Consider the following 24,729-nt stretch of genomic DNA (forward strand, 5'->3'; position numbering starts at 1 on the left):
TGGGCCTGGCTCTAAGCAGCTGTTCAGAGAGACACCATTACTATCTTTCGCTGATGCATCAAACACGACTCTTGTCTTGGTTGTCTGCTTGTCTTCTCTGATGATCGCGTGATGAGGGAGATAGAACACAGGACGCCCATCTGTCGGTGTAATTTCATCACAAGGTACTTCTTCAGCAACACCATTCTCAACATACTTGTTAATCGCTTCTCTGTATGACACAGCTTTCATTGGCTCATGAAGCAGCTTCTTTTCTAGATTGTACAACCTTCTTTCCGCTTGCCGGTAATTATCTTTCAATGAAACACAATCTTCCTTCCATGGTAAGGATACTTCATAGCGACCATCGTTGTACGTTAGTGTCTCTTTAAAGTTCTTCAAAACCACATCTTCAGCATGAGAAGTAGAAACTGAACTTTCAACAGGTCTAACACCAATGGACTCCAAATCCCAGAACTTTTGAAGTGTTTCATTCAATTGTTCCTCAACACTAATTTGAACATTCACAGACACAGTGCATTCTTGGTCAAGACCACCTGTTGGTCCACAGAAGACCCAACCCAAAGTTGTGCGAACTGCAACTGGCTCACTGGAACCCCCTCTTACAATGTCTCTTGTCACAAAGGAATAATAGAAATCCAAGCCAATAAGCACATCAATCTCCTGTTCCTCTCTAGGGAATTCTTCAGGAAGTACTATGTTTCGAAGGTGAGACCATCTTGATGGATGAATATCCACAGCTTCAGCTGGCCGGCATATTACTGGTGCAGTAAGTGCCTCAATACATTGAGGCTGTCCTGATTTGTCAATAGGTGCCACAGTTAACGCAATTCTCTTCCGCAAAGTGCTCTTGGTGGCCTCTCCACCAAATCCAGAAACAGCAATTTTAACACTCTTTCCATCAAGACCAAGCTCATCAATTACACTCTGCCGAACAAATGATGTCTGAGAACCAGGATCAAAGAAACAACTCACAACTTTTGAACAACCATTTGATCCACACAAAATAGCTGGCACGGTCTGCAGAATCACCTTTCCACCTGAGCTCACTGCAACAGAATTTGCCACAACTGGGGACGACACAGCAGGACCTGACGACGAGGGTGGTAATTCAGGGGGTGATTCCACTTTGACTTCTTCCAAGGGAGGACGAGCTGAATCCTGATGCAGGAGACTGTGATGTCTGCCTTGGCAATGCTTGCATGGAGGTTTCTGGCACACTTCAGCTCTATGACCAGATTCAAGACATCGGAAACACAGGCCTTTAGACGTTGCTTTGCTGAATCTTTCTTTCACAGGCAATGACAGAAAAGTGACACATGACTTCAAACCATGGTTTTTGTAGCAAATGACACACTTGCTCTCTTGCGTTGCCGCACACAATGCAAAGGTGGATGATTTTTGTGACCGGTAAAACTTGAGACGACCTTCACGATTTCCAGGATTCTCCTTTGACGAAGCTTTCGAATCAAGAGAAGGAGGCTGTGAAGACTCTTTAGCTCTTATCAATTGTTCCAAGAAAGCAAACAGTGTTTTCACTTCCACACAGTCCTGTTTAGCTTTCTCCTCATCAAGCTCTAATTCCCATTTTTCCACAACTTCTTTTGGCAGCTTGTCGACTATTAGAGGCACAAGAACTGGAGCCAAAATTTCAGAATTAAACTTTTCACCCATGGACTCAACAGAGCGAACGTGACCTATCACTTCATCATAGAATTTACGCAGGGAGGTTGCATTATCAGAGATCAAACGTGGCAAATGAATCAAGGATCTGACATGTGCATCAAGTATTAACCTTGCATGCCCGAATCTTTCTTTCAGGATTTCCAAAACTGGCTTGTAATTCGCTTGTACCACTGCAAAACCTTTCACCGCTTCAGCAGCCGAACCCTTTAGTGATCTCATCAAATACTCTAATTTTTGGGCATCTGCCAACGACGGATTGTCAACTACCGAAACTTTTATCGACTGAAAATAGGGTTGCCAGTTCAAAACATTTCCGTCAAAGGTTGGTAGATTGATCTTGGGTAGCTTAACTTGTACTTGAGAGGACGACTGGGATGCGGGTGGATTGCTTCCTAACAATTGCACTTCGGGAACATGTTTACTCGCCAAATAACTTGTCATTTTCGCCATGCTTTCAATTACACGCGCTTCGTAGTCATTATGACTCGCACATTCCGTATCGATCTCTTCATCCTCTAACATTGTGCACATTGTGGCTTTCACTTCCTGCAAGTCATTCCACTTACTAGCGACGTTATCTTTCAACACTTGAACTCGTGCATTATTATCTTGTTGTGACAAGGCTTCGTCGATTAACTTCAACGTGTCTGTGACAGATTTTCTCAGGAATTTTCTCTTTTTCTTGATAGCTTCTAATTCTTTCGACATTTTGAAACACCATAAATTTCACTGACCTCAAATAATCGCAACAACACAGTTTCTGCACATTCACAGAAGTTCCACTCGATCAAGGGACTATCAAGAAGCTGATGCAATGCACGTGTTTTGGCGCCAAATCGCCGATATGCGAAAACCAACTTCTTCGCAGCAATAAACGGATCCAACACTTCTTTTGCTCGACCAATCGTCGATACTGTTTCTCCAAATCCAATCTCCAACTCGAAGGACCATGAAAATAAACGATTTATTCCATAAAACGTAAAACGCAACGTGTTCCACAATATTCATCTGCTCTTCGTCGAGCACACGTTTTCAACAACATATCATAAACTCATAACTAGGACTTAGTCCCCACGCGGTAAATACAAAATGCGCCTTGCACAAAATTAACATAACATTTCAGTTCGGAACACAAGTAAAGGCCCTATCTGATTCCAAAATTTAAGATAAACTCCAGGGGGAGTCCATCCGTACCGGGTGTTTTTCCTTTTGAAAGTCCTCGCACCGCAGTTGTGATTTCATTCAGAGTTACCTTGCCTTAACATTGGAAAATCTCGTTTTCGTCTAACCTTAATTTGACTTTAGATAGAAGTTTCTCTTGAATTTTAGTGTCAACAGATTCACTTGAATACAGATTCTTATAGAATTTGAAATGCGCCCGTTCAATTTCACGTTTTGATGTAACTTCATTTCCAGAAATGTCGTAAATAGATTTCACCAAATTTTTTTGTTTCCTTATCGATTCAAGGTTAAAAAAATACTTTGTGGGTTTTTCCCCTTCCTCAATCCACTGAGCACGACTGCGAATTTTCGCTCCTTCATTCTGGGCAGTTTGGATAGCTTTTAGTTCGCTTTCCAACCGGTCAATTAATGCTTTTGCTGATGTATCACCGTCTATGAGTTTCTGTTTCGCTTCGATCAACTGATTAATTATGCGTACTTTATCACAATTCAATCTCTTTTGTTTACTCTTGCTAAAATCTTGAGCCGCTATTTTGATCGAAGATTTGAGAAAATCCCACCATTCATGAATGGAGGGAAATGAATCTCGGTATAATACATGGCTACGAATAACTTTCCCGACTTGATTACAAAATTTTTCATCCTCGAGCAGAGCTAAATTTAGCTTCCACAAACCTAGCCCGTGAGACCAAAAATCACTAAGGTCAAATATCAAATCTACAGAGTCATGATCTGAATGAATAAACGGAATAATTTCACAACGTTTTACATACTTCACTAAATTTTGAGTAACGAAGAATTTATCTAAACGGGTACCGATTGTTTTTGACGAATTGAACCAAGAACACTGAACCTGTCTGCCATGGGTTTTCCTCCAGATGTCAATAAAATTAAAGACAAAATGTAAATCTTTTAAGTCGGTGGAGGTTGTCACAGTTCCACCAAATTTATCCTTCTCCCTCTCAATACAATTAAAACCGCCAGCAATAATTCTCGTTTCTCCAGGGAAAAAGTAATCGGGTAAAGTGTCAAAGAAAACTTTCCTATCCGTCTGATTAGTGGGCGCGTAAATATTTATCAGGTTACATCGAAAATCGCCCAGACTAACCAGGACACTCACAATTCTCCCCGACGGGTCTTTTTTCCAATTTAACATTTCAAAATCAGTTTTAGCAGAAAATAAAACGGCGACACCTCCTTGTTTACCGATGGCAGGCGACCAAAAACGCTTCCCTTCCCATTTTTCACGTAGATCATTGATCTTATCAGTGCGAGCAACGAGGGTTTCTTGCAAGAAAATGAAATCAGCTTTACTTTGTTTAGCAAAATCAAAAATCGACTTGGTTTTGGCTTCACCGCCAAAACCACGGATATTAATTGTAGTTAGTTTAGCTAAAGGCATGACCGGTAAGTTAAATATGAGAGAACATTATCACTAACTCACAGTTCGCGTTCACTTCTTTTTCTTTGGTCGGTGTTTCTTCAAGTGGTCTGATTTTTTCCGCTTGGAAGCGGTGGGTTCTCCAGTGTTTGGAAATAACTGCTGTGTGTTTTCGTCAGGATTCAGGTTAGCTTCAGTGCTGTTTTCAGCCGAGGTATCCTTTGATTTAGGCGTAACGAGCGTCGGTTGGGTTGGTTGTCTCAGCGGAATATTTACATCAGGCATCTTCGCAGGTCTTCTCGCTCCACAAGGCGTTTGTGTTCGCTGCGGGAGTTCTTTTGGAGAGCTAGTTTCTTCGGTCGGCTGTGAAGTTTCCGTGCCCTCGTCTTCTGACATTGAATCACCAGACGTGGCACTCTCCATTTCGTCTTCTGGAATCGATTTGAAGTCATCTTCCTCGCTCTCAAAGGGGAAATCACCAGGTACACTAATTTGCGAGCCCGCATCGGCGGGTTGTTTGGATGGGATCTGTTTCACCGGTTTTTTTGTTGTCACATCAGGATTCTCGTCCGTGTCTTCTTTTGTCACGTCAGGATTCTCTTCAGTGTTGATCTCGAGGTCACTTCCCGGTGGAGTTTCACTGGGCCCACTGGCATCGGCGGTGTTTACGCTCGCGGAGTGGGGATTTTCACCCTCGAGGTTGCCATTTTCCGGTTCAGTCCCGTTCGCATCATTTTCTTTGTTGTCTGAGTTGTCTGCGCTCACCTCTCTCGCCCATGAAAGTGGACAATCTTTCGCCTTGTGGTCTACACTTTTGCAAATGTTACATAGGGTCGCCGTCTGACAAGCCGAGGCGAGGTGACCGACTTGGTCACAGTTAAAACATACTTCGCTATAACAGGCGCTTGCCATGTGGCCTGTCTGATTACAATGGCTGCATGTTCGTTGTTGACCATCGTAGCGCAGGAAAATCTGAGCTCGACCGAATCGTAAGAAATTCGGAATTGGGGACTTTATCCTTACTCTGTAATGGCGGACTCCGTCCATTACGTGTTCCCACCCTTCTTCCCTTAACTTTCCACGTCTGTGGTGGAGGACGTCACAATATTTCGCGAGTCTGTTAATTATGGCGGTATCGGACAGTTTGTGCGGCGCGTCGAAGATTTGTAGATATGTCAACGGTTTGTCGACATCTTGTACCACGAAAGGTGCACCTCGGATCGTCAAAACATTCTGTCGCAGGAAATGTTCTTTAAACCAGTTCTTCCTAAAGGTAAGTACGATTTCGCCGGAAGAATTCCATTGCGCACAACTGACGTTCGTAGCGTCAACTCCTGCCTCGTGGAGGGCTTTGAAAACTTCACTCGATGAAACTCTACCGCGGGGATTAATTGAAGCGGTCAAAGGTCGGCCAGGGAGTACATTCTCTTCATCGGTGACGAAAGCAACCGGTGGTCCTTCCTGGATTTCATTATCCTTTGCAGCGTTTGCATAACTTTGCTCTTCCATAATCTCACTTGATCTTATTTTGCTTCCACTGGTTATCTGCAAACATTTCGTTCGTTCGATCGATCGATCGATCACTGTGACCCAACAAAGGCCGACCAATAGCGAGGAAGTATAGGGGGGGGAAGTTTTCTCTTTACGTAACTCAATATAAATATTCTTAGAATTAAAATTAAACGAAGCTGGTAGCCTAAACTTTTCCAAGGTACTTAGAACCTTAGAGTAAAACGAAGTAAGTAGGCTTGCACTAGGTGCAGAATTATCACGTAAGTTGGCCCATCTAGTACTAAAACGAGCCAATCTACTTCCACAAAAATACTTAACTAAATAGAACCCATTGAAGTTAGGGTTATTTAACGCATTTAAAGTAGAGGCTAAGCGTAAGGCTTGCCCCTTAACTTCAAAATCTACTATACCTAGACCTCCTTTAGAAACTGGACAATGGAGCGATTTCCTACCAACAGTTTCGATCTTTGAACCCCACAGAAAGGGCCAAATAAGCTTATTATAACGCTCAAGTACCCACTTCGGAGTGATAAGCACTCTAGCAAGATACAATAGTTTACTTACACCTAATATATTGATAATTAATGCTTTCCCTATCATTGAAAGGGATCGCGATTTCCACATGTTAAGCATTTTCTCTAATTTAGCTAACTTAGGTTCCCAATTATCTCGTTCAACATCAACGACGCCAAAATAGACGCCAAGAATTTTCATTTTTTTAACCCAGGTTAATCCTAGGGGCTCATCAACACAATCTTTCCAAGCTCCAAGCCACATGGCTTCTGATTTAGATCTGTTTAACTTAGCACCAGACCCTCTTTCGTATAAGGATATAACCTTAAACAAATGATTCAAAGAACGAAAATTCTTAAGATAGCCAGTAGTATCATCGGCATACTGCCCTACTTTAAAATGTTTACCCTTTGCCCCCGGTAAGAGAAAGCCTTCGATTTCCGGAGAATTTCTAATTTGACACGCGAGAACTTCGACACACAAAATATAAAGCATTGGAGAAAGGGAATCCCCTTGTCTCACCCCACGCTTTAAGTCGATTCTATTTGAAAGCCATCTGTTAACAATAATTTGCATATTAGCTCCATTATAAAGTGTAGAGATCCAATTACAAAACGAAGAACCAAAACGCTGAAGTAGATTCATCAAAAAGGTACGATCGACTCTGTCGAAAGCTTTCTCTTGATCTAAACTTATCAGAATCCCAGTTTCATTAGTCCGCTCTACGTATTCTAGCATATCACGAAGCAAAGTAATGTTTGACGAAATCGATCTACCGGGTACCGAACAAGTTTGGTCTGGGCTAACAATCTTTTCTAACACTTGAGATAACCTAATGGAAAGAGCTTTCGAACATATCTTATAATCAACATTTAACAAAGAAATCGGCGCCAATTCTTCAAGTTCCTCTTATCGCCTTTCTTGTAAACAAGCCGAGTATTACTCGTTTTCATCGATTCGCATAAAACACGATCTTCGACTAAGATCGGTCGGATCGTGTTCCAAAAATAACAATAAAATTCAACAGTTAAACCATCCGGTCCAGGAGACTTATTTTTACTCATCCCCTTAACAGCATTCGTGATTTCAAAAAGAGAAAGATCGCCATCGCATGATTCACTCTCGCTTTCAGAAAGAGAGCGAGACACGTTCGACAAAAGATTTCCCTGAACTTCAAGGTCAATGTCGTCTTGTGAAAACAAATTTGCATAAAACTCCTCGTGCAACAAAATTTTTATCAAATTTTTCGCGCGCTAACTTGAAAAAGAAACGAGAAGGCTTTTCGCCTTCCTCGATCCATTTAGCCCGACTTCTAATTTTAATCCCTTCCTGTTCTTTCCTAAAAATGGTATCAAGCGATGATTCAAGCTCTAAAATCTCTGCCTTGACGGAATCGTCTCCGTTAACCAAGGCATTTTTCAAATTAATCAAACGATTTGTAATAACAACTTGGTCATGCGAAAGCTCTTTCTGTTTTGATTTAGCATATAAAATAGTCCGCCGGCGAATCACATCTTTTAAAGATCCCTAAAACTCTTTAACTGAAACAAACACATTCTTATATTCTAAGTGTTGATCAATCACCGATTGAACAAGATCACAATAGACTTGATCGAGTAAAAGCAAATTGATGAATTTCCGCACTCCAGGTCCCATTGAACAAAAATTCGATGTATCAACATTTATGGAAACAAAATCGTGGTCGGAATAAACGCAAGGAGTAATTTCGCAAGAAATTACTTGCTGAGATATTTCTCGAGCGACAAGAAAAGAGTCTAAGCGACTTCCAATAGATTAATCTGAATTAAACCAAGTGCATTGTGACTGGCGAGGATGTTTTGATCGCCAGGCATCAATCAAATTAAAACACGACTTAAAACTAGATAATTCTTTACTAATTGTAGTATTTCCACCAAATTTATCACGCGGATTGTCATAACAATTTAAATCACCTCCAATGATTAACCTGGAGTGCGGAAGAAAATATTGATGTTCCAACTGATAAAATAAATTTCTCTCTGAAAGGTTTGTCGGAGCGTATATATTAACCAAATTAAACTGAACTTGATTGTACTTAACCAACACACTCAAAACTCAAACACTTGAACCTTTTCTCCAAGACACGATTTCACCATAGAAATTCTCTGATACTAAAACTGCTACTCCACCTTGGCGGCCAATAGCCGGAGACCAAAAACTAGAACCTTTCCAAAAGGACTTTTCACTAGGTGACGGGGTTTGTTTCGCGGCTTCCGAAGATTCCCCGCCCTCCGTCGGTTGTTCAGATGAATTGGTTGTCGGTTCAGACGAATCCATAGCTTTGTTCGAAGAAGTACCAGTAAGATCAATTACAGTCAGGTTTTACATTTTCGACCATCGGTTCTTGGGAAATTAACAGGCCTTGTGAATTTAAGACTCGATCGTCATCAGTTGGGATGCTCTGATCGATGGAGAGATCAGACTCGCGAATATTCAGAAGAGGTTCAGAAGTATCCATGACATTTTCAGCAGCCAACGCGGCAGCAACAAGATGTTGACTGACCAATTCGTTCTCCTGGGATTGACAAGAAGGCTCTTCATTTGCATTTTGTTGTTGACGTTCATCATTAGCATCTTGTTTTTCAACTTGCTTATTAGCATTTTGTTTATCAGAGTTTTCATCCACGTGTTGTTTATCACCTTGCACATAAGTATTTTCTGGTTCTTCTCGCTGAACTCTCAAATCATCTCGATGGGTTTCACTGACATCATCTTCGTACTGTTCCAGGGTCTCTTTGACCCATGAAAAGCGGCACGCTTGGGCCATGTGTGACGTATCTTTGCAAATAGAACATCTGATTTCTTCTTCAGAATCCCGAGATTCGTGGCCAATCTTCTCACTATTAAAACAGACTTTATATGCACACTCCTTCGCAAAATGTCCTACACCGTTACATCGTCGGCAGGTATTTTGTTGTCCGACGTGCGTTAATCTGACTAAGAATTTTCCAAAGCGTAAATAGCTTGGGATAGCCTTCATGATGCGTACTCAGTAATGCCGCATACCGTTAAAAACTTGGGGCTGATTCAAAAATTTTCCCCGGCGCATGTTTACGACTTCGCAGAAGGGCTGTAATTGTTTAACTAATGCAGTGTCCAGCAACTCGTGCGGCGCATCGTAGATATTAAGATAAACCAAAGGCCTGTCATCGTCGTTAATGGTGAAATTCTGACGTGAATGGGAAAAAACGTTTCTCTCTAGGAATTGATCCTTAACGGCTTTATTTGCAAAAGTTATTGTCATACTCCCCTTGGCTGAGCGAGGTGTTAGCAACGCACAGCGATCGGCGGGAAGTTCTGCTGTTTCAGCGCGTCAAAAACCTGTTTGGAATCCGTGCAAATAAAAGGAAGACACGTATGCAGTGCAAGGGCGATCCCGGGTAACGTTGTTCGGTGAATAGTGTTTCTTCTCGAGTTCCGTAAGAACACAGTCTGGACCAATATACTGGTGAAACTCGTGGTTATCTTGATAATTTAAACTGTCATTAATCTCTCGTAACACTTTCGTCGCATAAGACTCATAGCCAGAAGCACGTCTGTCACTATCATCTTCACCAAAATCACGCAAAAGATTGGTATCTCCAGATTGATTTGAAATGTTATCTCCAATATTTTGACCATGAACAGAAGGCATAACGAGCAAAACATTCTAAAACGTACTGCCAAATGGCCAGGACACGTCAAAATCTTCCAAAACTGCAAAGAGGCTCACCTAAGAACTGTAAGGATCTTGGCCAATATCTTGTCTACATCTTGTAAAGCAAAGGGTTGACCTTTGATCTCTAGCACATTTCTTCGTAAAAACTGATCGCGGAATTCAGGGCTTCGGAAAGTTAAAAGCACTTCCCCTGATGAAAGCCGTTGAATGCATGATAGATGGTTGGAGTCGATTTCAGCATTGTTCAGGGCCTCGAAGAAATCTCTCGCTGGAATTCTGGTTCTTGGGTTCACAAAGGCTGTACATGGTCGCTCTGGCACTTCGTTCTGTTCATCAGGCACGTATGATACGGGAAATTCTCTTTCAGGAGCTGCTGCTTTTGCTGCGCTGGCATAAGAATTACGGACATCTTCTTCATCATTTGGCTGGGCATTATCAGGATTCTTGGCACGAGGATTAACACCTTCATTTTGACTCTCGTGGTGAAACGTACAGACCTGAGACTTGGACAAGTAGTTTATATAATAGTTTTCTACAACCTGAAATATTCTTGATTTTTGTGACTCAATAGTTTTGGATTTATTTTTTTGGGGCGTGACAGTGAAAACCACCTATAGCACGCAAGACTATCAACCATAGAATATCTTCTTTAAAGTTCTCACAAAACCCGTCACGAACAAGACACAAATGATGCTCGAAATGAAAACCGGGGCCAACAAAACGACCCCAAAACCTAGGGAGTAACGGCAGCGACGACTGTTCCTTCAAAAGGAAAAGATAACTTTCTTGGCAGATAAAGGAAAATCGCCCCAATCTTGGCGGGAGAGGATCCCGCGAAGACCATAAAGGGCATTCAAACATTTCGAGTAGAAAGGTGTCAAATCCTGCGTGCAAGGTGACATATTATCACGCAGAACCAACCACTCAGGTTTAAAAGTGGCCAATCTAGAACCAATAAAATATTTTAACATGTAAAAAGCCTTAGACTCTGAATCACAGGCCACGCTAGCCATAGAAGCTAGCTTAAGGGCCTGACCCTTAATCAAAAAATTAGCCACATTCAACCCACCACACACAAAATGCTGACAACATGTTTGCCGGCTTACCGTCTCAATGCGTGAGCCCCATATAAAGGGCCAGACCAATTCATTAATTCTAGCGGTGACCCATTTAGGGACAACCAAAACACTAGCCAGATAAACTAACTTACTAATACCAAAAATATTGACAATCAAAGATTTCCCAACAAGAGACAAAGATCTTGTTTTCCATAAATTTAGGTGCTTTTGTAGCTTTTGAAGCTTCGGTTGCCAATTATCCTGCTCTGTGGTTTGACCAAAAACAACTCCCAGAATTTTCATCTATTTAACCAAAGTGAGACCAAGTGGCTCATCCATGCGCGAACGCCAGGTGCCCAGCCACATGGCATCCGTTTTAGAAACGTTTAGTTTCGCCCCAGAACCACGCTCATAAATTCTAATGACATCAAATAACTTCTTTAAAGATCTTACATACTTAACAAAACTAGTCGTATCATCGGCGTATAAACCGACTTTATACTGTGTTCCCCTAGCACCGGGCAGGAGAAAGCCGTCTACATCGGGACAATCTCGAACTTTACATGCAAGAGATTCGACACAAAGAATATAAAGCAGCGGAGAAAGGGAATCCCCCTGCCGGACCCCACGACCCAAAGGGACCGCTTCTGTTAAGAAACCATTAACAATTATGCGCATATTAGCGCCGTCATAAAGGGTAGAAATCCAACCGCGAAAACTAGGCCCGAAGCCAAAACGCTCCAAGGGGTTGTGTAAGAAAATCCGATTGACTCGATCAAAGGCTTTCTCCTGATCTAAGCTCACTAAAATCCCGGTTTCATTAGTATGATCAATGTAATCAAGAATATTCCTAAGAGTGTGCAGAATCGACGAAAGAGCAAGTCTGATCTGGGCTAGCAGTAAAACTTAAAACTTTAGCTAACCGAACAGAAAGAGCTTTCGAACAAATCTTATAATCAACATTAAGGAGTGAAATCGGCCTCCAGTTCTTTAAACTCTTAGCGTCACCTTTCTTGAAAATAACCCGAGTGTGGCTTGTTTTCATTGGATATCTAAGTGGAATTTCTTAACGGGCATGTAACTTTTAATGCTTATTTGTGTGGTGGGCAAGGGCCACCAGACAAATAAGGCTTACTTCAGGCTTTCTGAATGAAAAGATGAGTCAAGTATGTAACTGTCTTGGCAAGCAGAATGCGAGAGCTGCTTCATACAATTAAACGGCAAACTTGTAATCCAGTCTTTATCAAACCTACAAACTTGAAACTCATTCTGTCAACTCAACTTCAATCCAAATTTTACTTCTTGCATTTGTACAAACATGCAATAAAATTTATTTATGATACTTTTCTTTATAAGCATGTAATATCTCATGAATAGTAATCAAAGCAACTGTTTCAAAATCGCTTTGATTGTCCTCCCAATACTTAACTTGAAAATTGGCCATTACTTTTTCCCTTTTTAATTTGTTCCATTCACACTCCCACATTTCTTTCACTTTGAATGCTAGCGATTACATCTTTATGAATTTTTTCATTGTTTAAATTGCTATGTGCATAGTTCTTCCCAATTGCTTGGGATGCCTTTGCATTCTGTTTGGGTAGCACTTGAGGCATCCATGATAGAAGATCATTGAAATTCGTTAACATTGTTTGTTTCTTTGTCATACTAAAAAGTCATTGAGAAGTCCATCAAACAATCTCCTCTCTCAACAATTACCTGCATGTGAAACCCATTACGAGGGCCAAAAGTCCTTGACCATAGAAAGAATATCTAACTGGTCTTTCACAATAGGCTGATTTTTGTACCAGACCTTACACTGAAAAACAATGAAATTTAATAATCTAGGAATATCCTTGCTATGACACATATGAGCAATAACATTGCTAGTCGAAACATTGGGAAGGTTAGTCCACACTTGGGTCCAAACATTGTCAATTTCACCAAAGCAGATAGAACATTCTGAACATGTAATAAGGAACATTCATAGGGGTATGAATACACAAGAACATTCTCATAGAGAGTTTTTTTTATTTGTTCTTGTGTCAATTGCATTCGCTCTGTGTTTTCTTTGCAAAGTTTCTGTAGCCCCTGACTGTCGATATCTGCTTGTTGGGTATTAGCACCATAATACCCATAATACGATTATTATTGCACTGACCTGCCTGAGTGATTTTAGCTTTTCTGTGTGTTTCCTTTTTTCGTCCACTTCAGAGCAGCAGAGTGCTGTCTGTTATCAGGTTGTTGTTTTTCTGATCCATCATTTTCATGGGGCTGTTTAGACTTTTCATTTGCATCAGGTTGTTTTTCAAACTCTTCATCAGGTGGTTTTCAACTTCATCAGTCGGGTTTTCGTCAGAAGCTTCTTTTTTTGTCTGGGGTTCACTTGGCCCAAGAAAATCTGCAAGAACGAGCCAAGTGTCAAGTGTCCTTACGAATACAGCAGGGAAAGCAAAAGGTGCTACACCAGAAATATCCTTAACCTGCACCTTTGCACTGAAAAGGACAAAGGGACATCACGAAGTAACATGATCTTCTACGAGGCAAACATTGCGCAACAAGTCCTCTCCACACTCATCCGCGCGGTGGCCAGAGGCGTCACAATTGAAGCACCTAGGTAATTTACATCCGTTTGAAATGTGGTCGTTTTTACTGCACCAGCAACAACTTTTTGGCTGAGATTTGTTATAAACCATGACAAGTTCACTGCAAATACGCAGCGAAGCAGGAATAGCATGTGTATGGTGGCCGAGAACTGCCAACCAAAAACTTTGTTGTTTTTTAGGAATAATTTTTATTTTTTATATTTTTTCATTTTGCTTTGTGATTATTTGTATTTTTCGTTTAATTTGTTTTTATTTTCAATTTCAAATTAAAGACGAGTGGAAGTAAAATCAATTTAAATCCAAATAAAATTTAAATGGAATCAATGTAAAATGTGGTTTCTCACATTGCGTTTGCGCCAGATATCAAGAAATCTAAAATTGAGCCTAAAATCTGTTAGAAAATCAGCAGTAGTAACATTCACACCAAATTTATCGATACTTTTTCATAACAATTACGTTCGCCGGCTTAAACGATACCATCTGCTGGAAGGAAATATTGATGGAATGTTTCCAAAAAAAAAATTCCAGGAGCATAGATGTCGAGGATGTATAAACGAAACGAATCAAGTTTAACTAACAAACTTAAAAACTTACGGCCATCAGAATCTTTTACCAATTCAAAATTTTGCCTGAAAAATTTTCATTGACCAGGATAGCGATCCCACCCTGTTTTCAGATTGCTGGAGACCAGAAACTAGCGCCCCGCCAGCGAGAGGACAAAAGATCAACTAGATCTTGTTTTGCTACTAAAGTCTCTTAAATCAAAGTTAAATCAAAATTTCTTATGTGATCGAAGATTAAATTCTCCTAAAAGCCTTGCAACGTAATACTACTTAGTTAAATGAATTAAAAAAGTATGGAAAATTTTCTCTAAGATCTGACCACTCGAAACTTGTGTTGCAAAAATAAATACCAAGATCATAAAAACGGGAGGAGCAAAGAGTTATGGTATAAAATAAGTGCAAAAAATCAGTCGTACAATATTAGGTTATAAACAGTAATAACATGAAAGTTTCAAGTGGTTGGAGATTTCCAGTTATGAAGGGGGATGGAATACCATCTTCAGGAGTCTAAAGCAGGAGAATCGGTAGATGGCGAAGGATCAGCAGGCGACAGAGAATCAGCAGTGTTTGAAGAGCAGGTAATTTCAGTGGTACAGGAATTTTCAAACAGTGGCATAGAAGAATCAGCATTAGGCGTAGAATCAGCGGCAGCAGACGAAGGATCAACATCCGTAGGTGGAGAAACAAGCTGCGAACCAGTATGCAATTCAGGGTTTAGAGTGGTGTCTTCATCCGAGGGTGGAATTTCACCAAGCTCAAGTTCCAACCCCTGGGTGGGCGAACGAGGTTGTGAATTTTCTAAATCTTCGCGCAAAGCCTCATGCACCGAAAAAGACCGATCTAGTGCAGAAATAAGAGGCACATTCTCATCATCGTCACCATCAACATCATTATCATCGACATCATCGTCGTCGGAGACCTCATAGGCCCATGTGCAAGAATCACGAGTCACATGTGATTTTTTTTATAAAAGAATAATTTTATTTACATTGATTCACATTTTACAATTTTAAATCAGAGACTTACTTAAGTTACAATGTGACACATGTTACCTCTAAATCAAAATCAAAAGCGTAAACTAAAACTTAAACAAAACCTTAACCTTAATCTTAAATCAAAAACAAAAAATTAATCAAAAAATTACAAAAATCACAAAAAACAAAATCCGGAGTATGCACACGATCATCAAACTAAACATATTCCCTAAGGAAAGTCCATGAAGAAAACACATAATTCGCTAAGCGAAAGTCTATTTATGCCTCTACCATAGACCTTAACAATAGAGCCCATGATGGTTATAAGGAACAGTGCTAACAGCGCACAGATTTTGCTATAATCTAAAAATTGATTCGAGGTAGTTAAAGATCATTGAAAATCAAGGTATCATTATGTAAAGAACAAATACAGGGTATTCCCCATATTTCAAGAAATGCAGATTCTGAAAGTCGGTAATGATCTAGTCTAATTCTTGATTTAATATCGTGGGTAGCATATTTAATGATGGCGCGATGGTCTTCAGTACCGTTGTGGAAAGTTGTTTTATTACGAAATTTCCAAATCGCATAAAGAGTCGTTTTGATCATAAAATGGGCGATGCGATTAGCTTTCCTAATATTAGAAGGCCATCGAAAAAAGAAAACTGTAAGGACATTTGCGGTAAAGACGCTGCCAAGGAGGGCAGAAAGCGTGGGAGAAAAATGTTCCCAAACCTTCTTAACTCTCTGACAGTTGACAAAACAATGGTCAATAGATTCTTTTCTATTACAAAAAGCGCACCGATCAGAATTAATATAACCCCATTTCTTCAGAGAATCGCGCACCTTAATTCCACGAAGAATAATTAACCACAACACATCGTTTTTAAAATTTTCGGTAAAGGAGTCTCGTACCCTGGTCCAATGATCTTTAAGACCAAAGCCAGGACCAAGATACGGAGACCAAAAAGGGGAAAGAAGGGGAGGGGTAGATCTAATCTTAAGCAAATACGCATAAATATTCCTAGTTGTCAAAGCTACATTACTCTTAATTAAACTACTTATCTTATTTAAATCAGTTAAACATACATCATAGTACTTAGTTAAAGTTAAAGCACTCGGACTAGAATTATCTCGTAAGAGATTCCATTCGGGTTTCATTGTAGAAATCCGGCTACCCAAAAAATATTTGCATAGAAAAAAACTAGTATCTTCAAGTAGGCTAAAAGTGGAGACTACTGAAGTAATCCTAAGGGCGCTACATTTTGATTCAAAATTAGACACGTTCAATCCGCCTGAGAGATCTGGAAGGTAGCACGTGTTTCTGCTTACAGTTTCCATTTTTGAATTCCATAGAAAGGGCCAAATTATTTGGTTAAGTCGCGTAAACACCCACTTAGGTGGGATCAAAACCTTAGCGAGATATAATAATTTACTTAAACCTAGAATATTAATAATTAGGCTTTTCCCTACTAGTGATAAAGAGCGTGATTTCCACAAATTAATAGATTTATCCAGCTTATTTATTTTTGTTTGCCAATTGTATTGTTCGACAAGAACCGTTCTTCTTCCATGGGTTCATCGTGTGTCTTCTTGTTTTGTTTTGGGCGGTCTTCGGATGATTTCTTGTCGGCGGATGGGTGTTGTTGGGCACCTTTGGGCTGGGCGGCATTTTTCGGCTGGGCAGCACGTGGTGATTGTTGCTCGGCCATTTCGGCTTGTTTTCGTTTTTGTCGCTCCGCTTTGTATTTCTCCTTTGCCTGGGCGTCGCGCGGGGTCTTTTTGGAAGTCGTAAATTCGACGTTGGCGCTGTACACCAAGAAAGGACATACATTAAGGATATGATCAGGCGACTTGCAAAGAGCGCAAAGTTCGATTTCGGTGCAATCTCGCGAATGATGACCAGGTCGTTCGCAATTAAAGCATCGGACGGTGTTGCATTCTTTGGCCATGTGGTCTTCAGAGCCACAGTTACGACAGGTTTTAGGTTGCGAAGGATACCATACTCTAATAAACTCGCCGGCCAGGTTGATGGTGGAAGGGATGTGTCGCGTAAGACGCATTCTGGCTGTCCTTACTCCATTCTCAATGCATTCGGCGAAGAGTTCGCGTCGAAAACTTAGAACACGACCGTAATATGACAGACGGCCAATTACCGCCGTGTCGGGCAATTCGGAAGGCGCTTCATAGATCTTAACGAGGACCAGACGGTTCTCACAGTCGCCCAGAAAAACCGAGATGCCGTTAATTTCAATGCTCGCGATTTCCAGGGCGTCTTCTTTGGTTGCAGCAGAATCAAAACTCACGACCCACGAGTGGTTGGAATTTCGACGTTGTATCGATGAAATTTCGTCAATGTCAATTCCTGCCTTGTCAAAGGCTTCCAAAATTTCCTGGCTAGTGCAGACAGCGTCGACGTTAAAATAGACTGAACAGCATTTTGACAATTTCGCGTGTTTGCCATCATATCTCCAGAAACGCGACGACGCTTTCTTAAAACGCACTCCATTATTGTAGAGAGATGACAAAGCGTCAGGCAACACCCCAGGGGAGTCAAAGGCCACATCACATAATTCGTCCCACGAGGTCCCAGCACTCGGCTGGGTAGTTGGATCAACGTTAGGCTGGGCACTTGGATCAACATCGGGCACGTTATTCTCAACGACTAACACAGTTTCACCTTCACCAGGAGTTGTAAACTGGCTGATGTGCTGGCTATCATCACTGTTATTCTCCATATCGAAAAAATAAACTGTCAATAAAAAATTGACGAACGCGAAAAAGACCTCTTGATCTTAGCTTGATCTTAGCCAAAAGGCCGAGAAGCGATACCGAACATACCCCTACCTAGGAGGGTGGTCGAGGGTTTCCTCCTTCCAAATATGGTGGACAGTAAATTGTCGCTTACAGAAAGGATCTGTCATTAGGAAAAAGTGCCACAGGTTGACTACTATAGCTGTTAACAGGCAGTGTTTCTAGTGTGCCTTAAGTTCGCACCGAAAAAAAAAATCCAGGCTGTTCTTAACACTAATCGAACAGTTGTGAGGCATTTCTGTTTTAAATCTGTCACACGAACTGTAATCACGTGGATATTGATTGACTGCTTACCATAAAAGCGTTGTATGAAAAGGCTCAGTGATAAATACGTACCGAGTAAACTTGTTAACGTAAACCTAAACACTCAAACCGAATTCTAAAGGAAAGACCTCGTTTCCGTGACTTATTTCTCCCTGGTTTAAATCGTAAAATTTTCGCCCTTTTCCCTTGTCTACGACCATACCACAGGGAAAGCACCGGTTCTCGTCCGATCACCGAAGTTAAGCCCTGTCGGGCGGGGTTAGTACTTGGATGGGTGACCGCCTGGGAATACCCCGTGTTGTAGGCTTCCTTTTTTCCTCTTCTAAAATTTTAAAAACGTGCAATTTGACTTATTTTCTAGCAAATGTGAACAATTTTACTCCGTGGTAGGCACGGGAAACTCCTACAGAATAAAGAAAACGGCAAAAAGACAAGAAATACATCAAAATAAGCCGTAAAACTAGCGCCGAACAGAAAAGATCACTCACGCGCGCGCTTAACGTTCTCTGTCTCGCGCAATTGTTTATGACATCAAATTTACTTCTGTGACATCAAATTATTCGAAGCGGAAAATAGACAAGCGTTTAGAGCAGTTTTGAAGCAAGAAAAAGGCGAGAAAAGGACGCCAACACGGAGAAAAACGATCACACCATCAAACAAAACTCAACAAACTCGCACGTGAATATTATTACAACGGAATCGAATACATTATAAACGCGGCAAAACAAGAACTTTGAAATCACAGATAAGAAGACGCAAACAAGGTAAATTTAGCCTTTAAACAAATATAATAACGTAGAAATCAACTCACTTTTAGACAGACAATCCTCCTGTTATTATTTTGCTTCCACTGGTTAGCTGCAAACATTCTCCTTTCGATAGTTCGTTCGTTCGATCGAGTCGAGCCAAGCGGGAATAAACCACGCACAGAAGCAAGCTGTTCAAGGCATAAAATTCGAAACAGAAAGGTTACAGACGAGCAAGGACCAAAACGAAAGAAATAAACAGCTCGACAACGTACAAAATACTCACCTTGTCCAGCGCGAAAGCCGTTATTACTTCGTCCGTCCGCCCGCGATCGCCAAACACGTACCCAGTCGTCGCGCCCGGCCCGGACAACTGAAAGAACAAAAGCATGTCACGTAAGTCGATCGTTACTTTAAAACAACTCCATTACACTTCTTCGGGGGCGAGCGCGAACGCAGGCCCCCACTACCAGAAATTATACGCTCGAGTTACCCACATTTGGGGTAATCGCAAGGGTCAACCCAATCGAAGTGCAATGAAAGGGCCTCGCCTTGAGAGGACTGCCTCCTTGATCACAGTACCTCCCGCGTCAGGTAAGTATGAAAAACTCGGCGCAGGCCCACTACCGGAAAACACTCTCTTACCGCTATATCCTTGTGGTAGTGCTTTGCGGGCGCAGCATCACGTCTAGCAGTCGTCTACCTTGCTGTCTACTTGCTTGGTAGGCCTGTGGCTGTGAAAATAAAACACATACCGTACTAGCATTAGAGAGGAGCGGGTTTTTTTTCTTTTTGTTAAATGAAGGTTTCTTCCCCGAGGGGAAGTGGGCCGCACTCGGAGGTAGTGCTATACCGAGGCAACCCGTGGCCGGGACGAGGCAAGCCTCTTTTCCACAGCCCAGTTCCAAAAATCAGTTTAATATATGAGCTACTCAATGAGCAGCGTATCAGATATTAAGCTGATAAGAACAGATACTACACTTGATCTTAGCCAAAAGGCCGAGAAGCGATACCGAACATACCCCTACCTAGGAGGGTGGTCGAGGGTTTCCTCCTTCCAAATATGGTGGACAGTAAATTGTCGCTTACAGAAAGGATCTGTCATTAGGAAAAAGTGCCACAGGTTGACTACTATAGCTGTTAACAGGCAGTGTTTCTAGTGTGCCTTAAGTTCGCACCGAAAAAAAAAATCCAGGCTGTTCTTAACACTAATCGAACAGTTGTGAGGCATTTCTGTTTTAAATCTGTCACACGAACTGTAATCACGTGGATATTGATTGACTGCTTACCATAAAAGCGTTGTATGAAAAGGCTCAGTGATAAATACGTACCGAGTAAACTTGTTAACGTAAACCTAAACACTCAAACCGAATTCTAAAGGAAAGACCTCGTTTCCGTGACTTATTTCTCCCTGGTTTAAATCGTAAAATTTTCGCCCTTTTCCCTTGTCTACGACCATACCACAGGGAAAGCACCGGTTCTCGTCCGATCACCGAAGTTAAGCCCTGTCGGGCGGGGTTAGTACTTGGATGGGTGACCGCCTGGGAATACCCCGTGTTGTAGGCTTCCTTTTTTCCTCTTCTAAAATTTTAAAAACGTGCAATTTGACTTATTTTCTAGCAAATGTGAACAATTTTACTCCGTGGTAGGCACGGGAAACTCCTACAGAATAAAGAAAACGGCAAAAAGACAAGAAATACATCAAAATAAGCCGTAAAACTAGCGCCGAACAGAAAAGATCACTCACGCGCGCGCTTAACGTTCTCTGTCTCGCGCAATTGTTTATGACATCAAATTTACTTCTGTGACATCAAATTATTCGAAGCGGAAAATAGACAAGCGTTTAGAGCAGTTTTGAAGCAAGAAAAAGGCGAGAAAAGGACGCCAACACGGAGAAAAACGATCACACCATCAAACAAAACTCAACAAACTCGCACGTGAATATTATTACAACGGAATCGAATACATTATAAACGCGGCAAAACAAGAACTTTGAAATCACAGATAAGAAGACGCAAACAAGGTAAATTTAGCCTTTAAACAAATATAATAACGTAGAAATCAACTCACTTTTAGACAGACAATCCTCCTGTTATTATTTTGCTTCCACTGGTTAGCTGCAAACATTCTCCTTTCGATAGTTCGTTCGTTCGATCGAGTCGAGCCAAGCGGGAATAAACCACGCACAGAAGCAAGCTGTTCAAGGCATAAAATTCGAAACAGAAAGGTTACAGACGAGCAAGGACCAAAACGAAAGAAATAAACAGCTCGACAACGTACAAAATACTCACCTTGTCCAGCGCGAAAGCCGTTATTACTTCGTCCGTCCGCCCGCGATCGCCAAACACGTACCCAGTCGTCGCGCCCGGCCCGGACAACTGAAAGAACAAAAGCATGTCACGTAAGTCGATCGTTACTTTAAAACAACTCCATTACACTTCTTCGGGGGCGAGCGCGAACGCAGGCCCCCACTACCAGAAATTATACGCTCGAGTTACCCACATTTGGGGTAATCGCAAGGGTCAACCCAATCGAAGTGCAATGAAAGGGCCTCGCCTTGAGAGGACTGCCTCCTTGATCACAGTACCTCCCGCGTCAGGTAAGTATGAAAAACTCGGCGCAGGCCCACTACCGGAAAACACTCTCTTACCGCTATATCCTTGTGGTAGTGCTTTGCGGGCGCAGCATCACGTCTAGCAGTCGTCTACCTTGCTGTCTACTTGCTTGGTAGGCCTGTGGCTGTGAAAATAAAACACATACCGTACTAGCATTAGAGAGGAGCGGGTTTTTTTTTCTTTTTGTTAAATGAAGGTTTCTTCCCCGAGGGGAAGTGGGCCGCACTCGGAGGTAGTGCTATACCGAGGCAACCCGTGGCCGGGACGAGGCAAGCCTCTTTTCCACAGCCCAGTTCCAAAAATCAGTTTAATATATGAGCTACTCAATGAGCAGCGTATCAGATATTAAGCTGATAAGAACAGATACTACACTTGATCTTAGCCAAAAGGCCGAGAAGCGATACCGAACATACCCCTACCTAGGAGGGTGGTCGAGGGTTTCCTCCTTCCAAATATGGTGGACAGTAAATTGTCGCTTACAGAAAGGATCTGTCATTAGGAAAAAGTGCCACAGGTTGACTACTATAGCTGTTAACAGGCAGTGTTTCTAGTGTGCCTTAAGTTCGCACCGAAAAAAAAAATCCAGGCTGTTCTTAACACTAATCGAACAGTTGTGAGGCATTTCTGTTTTAAATCTGTCACACGAACTGTAATCACGTGGATATTGATTGACTGCTTACCATAAAAGCGTTGTATGAAAAGGCTCAGTGATAAATACGTACCGAGTAAACTTGTTAACGTAAACCTAAACACTCAAACCGAATTCTAAAGGAAAGACCTCGTTTCCGTGACTTATTTCTCCCTGGTTTAAATCGTAAAATTTTCGCCCTTTTCCCTTGTCTACGACCATACCACAGGGAAAGCACCGGTTCTCGTCCGATCACCGAAGTTAAGCCCTGTCGGGCGGGGTTAGTACTTGGATGGGTGACCGCCTGGGAATACCCCGTGTTGTAGGCTTCCTTTTTTCCTCTTCTAAAATTTTAAAAACGTGCAATTTGACTTATTTTCTAGCAAATGTGAACAATTTTACTCCGTGGTAGGCACGGGAAACTCCTACAGAATAAAGAAAACGGCAAAAAGACAAGAAATACATCAAAATAAGCCGTAAAACTAGCGCCGAACAGAAAAGATCACTCACGCGCGCGCTTAACGTTCTCTGTCTCGCGCAATTGTTTATGACATCAAATTTACTTCTGTGACATCAAATTATTCGAAGCGGAAAATAGACAAGCGTTTAGAGCAGTTTTGAAGCAAGAAAAAGGCGAGAAAAGGACGCCAACACGGAGAAAAACGATCACACCATCAAACAAAACTCAACAAACTCGCACGTGAATATTATTACAACGGAATCGAATACATTATAAACGCGGCAAAACAAGAACTTTGAAATCACAGATAAGAAGACGCAAACAAGGTAAATTTAGCCTTTAAACAAATATAATAACGTAGAAATCAACTCACTTTTAGACAGACAATCCTCCTGTTATTATTTTGCTTCCACTGGTTAGCTGCAAACATTCTCCTTTCGATAGTTCGTTCGTTCGATCGAGTCGAGCCAAGCGGGAATAAACCACGCACAGAAGCAAGCTGTTCAAGGCATAAAATTCGAAACAGAAAGGTTACAGACGAGCAAGGACCAAAACGAAAGAAATAAACAGCTCGACAACGTACAAAATACTCACCTTGTCCAGCGCGAAAGCCGTTATTACTTCGTCCGTCCGCCCGCGATCGCCAAACACGTACCCAGTCGTCGCGCCCGGCCCGGACAACTGAAAGAACAAAAGCATGTCACGTAAGTCGATCGTTACTTTAAAACAACTCCATTACACTTCTTCGGGGGCGAGCGCGAACGCAGGCCCCCACTACCAGAAATTATACGCTCGAGTTACCCACATTTGGGGTAATCGCAAGGGTCAACCCAATCGAAGTGCAATGAAAGGGCCTCGCCTTGAGAGGACTGCCTCCTTGATCACAGTACCTCCCGCGTCAGGTAAGTATGAAAAACTCGGCGCAGGCCCACTACCGGAAAACACTCTCTTACCGCTATATCCTTGTGGTAGTGCTTTGCGGGCGCAGCATCACGTCTAGCAGTCGTCTACCTTGCTGTCTACTTGCTTGGTAGGCCTGTGGCTGTGAAAATAAAACACATACCGTACTAGCATTAGAGAGGAGCGGGTTTTTTTTCTTTTTGTTAAATGAAGGTTTCTTCCCCGAGGGGAAGTGGGCCGCACTCGGAGGTAGTGCTATACCGAGGCAACCCGTGGCCGGGACGAGGCAAGCCTCTTTTCCACAGCCCAGTTCCAAAAATCAGTTTAATATATGAGCTACTCAATGAGCAGCGTATCAGATATTAAGCTGATAAGAACAGATACTACACTTGATCTTAGCCAAAAGGCCGAGAAGCGATACCGAACATACCCCTACCTAGGAGGGTGGTCGAGGGTTTCCTCCTTCCAAATATGGTGGACAGTAAATTGTCGCTTACAGAAAGGATCTGTCATTAGGAAAAAGTGCCACAGGTTGACTACTATAGCTGTTAACAGGCAGTGTTTCTAGTGTGCCTTAAGTTCGCACCGAAAAAAAAAATCCAGGCTGTTCTTAACACTAATCGAACAGTTGTGAGGCATTTCTGTTTTAAATCTGTCACACGAACTGTAATCACGTGGATATTGATTGACTGCTTACCATAAAAGCGTTGTATGAAAAGGCTCAGTGATAAATACGTACCGAGTAAACTTGTTAACGTAAACCTAAACACTCAAACCGAATTCTAAAGGAAAGACCTCGTTTCCGTGACTTATTTCTCCCTGGTTTAAATCGTAAAATTTTCGCCCTTTTCCCTTGTCTACGACCATACCACAGGGAAAGCACCGGTTCTCGTCCGATCACCGAAGTTAAGCCCTGTCGGGCGGGGTTAGTACTTGGATGGGTGACCGCCTGGGAATACCCCGTGTTGTAGGCTTCCTTTTTTCCTCTTCTAAAATTTTAAAAACGTGCAATTTGACTTATTTTCTAGCAAATGTGAACAATTTTACTCCGTGGTAGGCACGGGAAACTCCTACAGAATAAAGAAAACGGCAAAAAGACAAGAAATACATCAAAATAAGCCGTAAAACTAGCG

The 24,729-nt window shown here is 41.8% G+C and overlaps 1 protein-coding gene and 10 non-coding genes across 11 annotated transcripts; 4 read left to right on the forward strand and 7 right to left on the reverse strand.

Moving 5' to 3' along the window:
* Nucleotides 1-16,692: 16,692 nt before the first annotated feature.
* LOC144646441 (uncharacterized) lies at nucleotides 16,693-17,944 on the reverse strand. The gene has a single exon (XM_078506069.1). The coding sequence runs from the start codon at nucleotides 17,905-17,907 to the stop codon at nucleotides 16,693-16,695; it is 1,215 nt and encodes a 404-aa protein (XP_078362195.1). The 5' UTR covers nucleotides 17,908-17,944.
* A 491-nt stretch (nucleotides 17,945-18,435) lies between these two features.
* LOC144636952 (5S ribosomal RNA) lies at nucleotides 18,436-18,554 on the forward strand. The gene has a single exon (XR_013567643.1). It is a non-coding gene; the product is annotated as a 5S ribosomal RNA (ribosomal RNA).
* An 877-nt stretch (nucleotides 18,555-19,431) lies between these two features.
* LOC144637119 (U1 spliceosomal RNA) lies at nucleotides 19,432-19,595 on the reverse strand. The gene has a single exon (XR_013567666.1). It is a non-coding gene; the product is annotated as a U1 spliceosomal RNA (small nuclear RNA).
* Nucleotides 19,596-19,812: 217 nt separating this feature from the next.
* On the reverse strand, nucleotides 19,813-20,004 carry LOC144636957 (U2 spliceosomal RNA). The gene has a single exon (XR_013567644.1). It is a non-coding gene; the product is annotated as a U2 spliceosomal RNA (small nuclear RNA).
* Nucleotides 20,005-20,440: 436 nt separating this feature from the next.
* Nucleotides 20,441-20,559, forward strand: LOC144637099 (5S ribosomal RNA). The gene has a single exon (XR_013567663.1). It is a non-coding gene; the product is annotated as a 5S ribosomal RNA (ribosomal RNA).
* An 877-nt stretch (nucleotides 20,560-21,436) lies between these two features.
* Nucleotides 21,437-21,600, reverse strand: LOC144637126 (U1 spliceosomal RNA). The gene has a single exon (XR_013567667.1). It is a non-coding gene; the product is annotated as a U1 spliceosomal RNA (small nuclear RNA).
* A 218-nt stretch (nucleotides 21,601-21,818) lies between these two features.
* On the reverse strand, nucleotides 21,819-22,010 carry LOC144636963 (U2 spliceosomal RNA). The gene has a single exon (XR_013567645.1). It is a non-coding gene; the product is annotated as a U2 spliceosomal RNA (small nuclear RNA).
* Nucleotides 22,011-22,446: 436 nt separating this feature from the next.
* On the forward strand, nucleotides 22,447-22,565 carry LOC144637105 (5S ribosomal RNA). Its single transcript, XR_013567664.1, has one exon. It is a non-coding gene; the product is annotated as a 5S ribosomal RNA (ribosomal RNA).
* An 877-nt stretch (nucleotides 22,566-23,442) lies between these two features.
* Nucleotides 23,443-23,606, reverse strand: LOC144637134 (U1 spliceosomal RNA). Its single transcript, XR_013567668.1, has one exon. It is a non-coding gene; the product is annotated as a U1 spliceosomal RNA (small nuclear RNA).
* Nucleotides 23,607-23,823: 217 nt separating this feature from the next.
* LOC144636967 (U2 spliceosomal RNA) lies at nucleotides 23,824-24,015 on the reverse strand. Its single transcript, XR_013567647.1, has one exon. It is a non-coding gene; the product is annotated as a U2 spliceosomal RNA (small nuclear RNA).
* A 436-nt stretch (nucleotides 24,016-24,451) lies between these two features.
* LOC144637112 (5S ribosomal RNA) lies at nucleotides 24,452-24,570 on the forward strand. Its single transcript, XR_013567665.1, has one exon. It is a non-coding gene; the product is annotated as a 5S ribosomal RNA (ribosomal RNA).
* Nucleotides 24,571-24,729: the final 159 nt, after the last annotated feature.

This window comes from Oculina patagonica, chromosome 1 (genome assembly GCF_052425735.1).
Source record: "Oculina patagonica isolate OP01 chromosome 1, crgOcupat, whole genome shotgun sequence".
NCBI lineage: Eukaryota > Metazoa > Cnidaria > Anthozoa > Scleractinia > Oculinidae > Oculina > Oculina patagonica.

Coding starts and splice junctions, on each gene's coding strand:
- LOC144646441 (XM_078506069.1), bottom strand. CDS start 17,907: ATGGAGAATAACAGTGATGATAGCCAGCACATCAGCCAGTTTACAACT.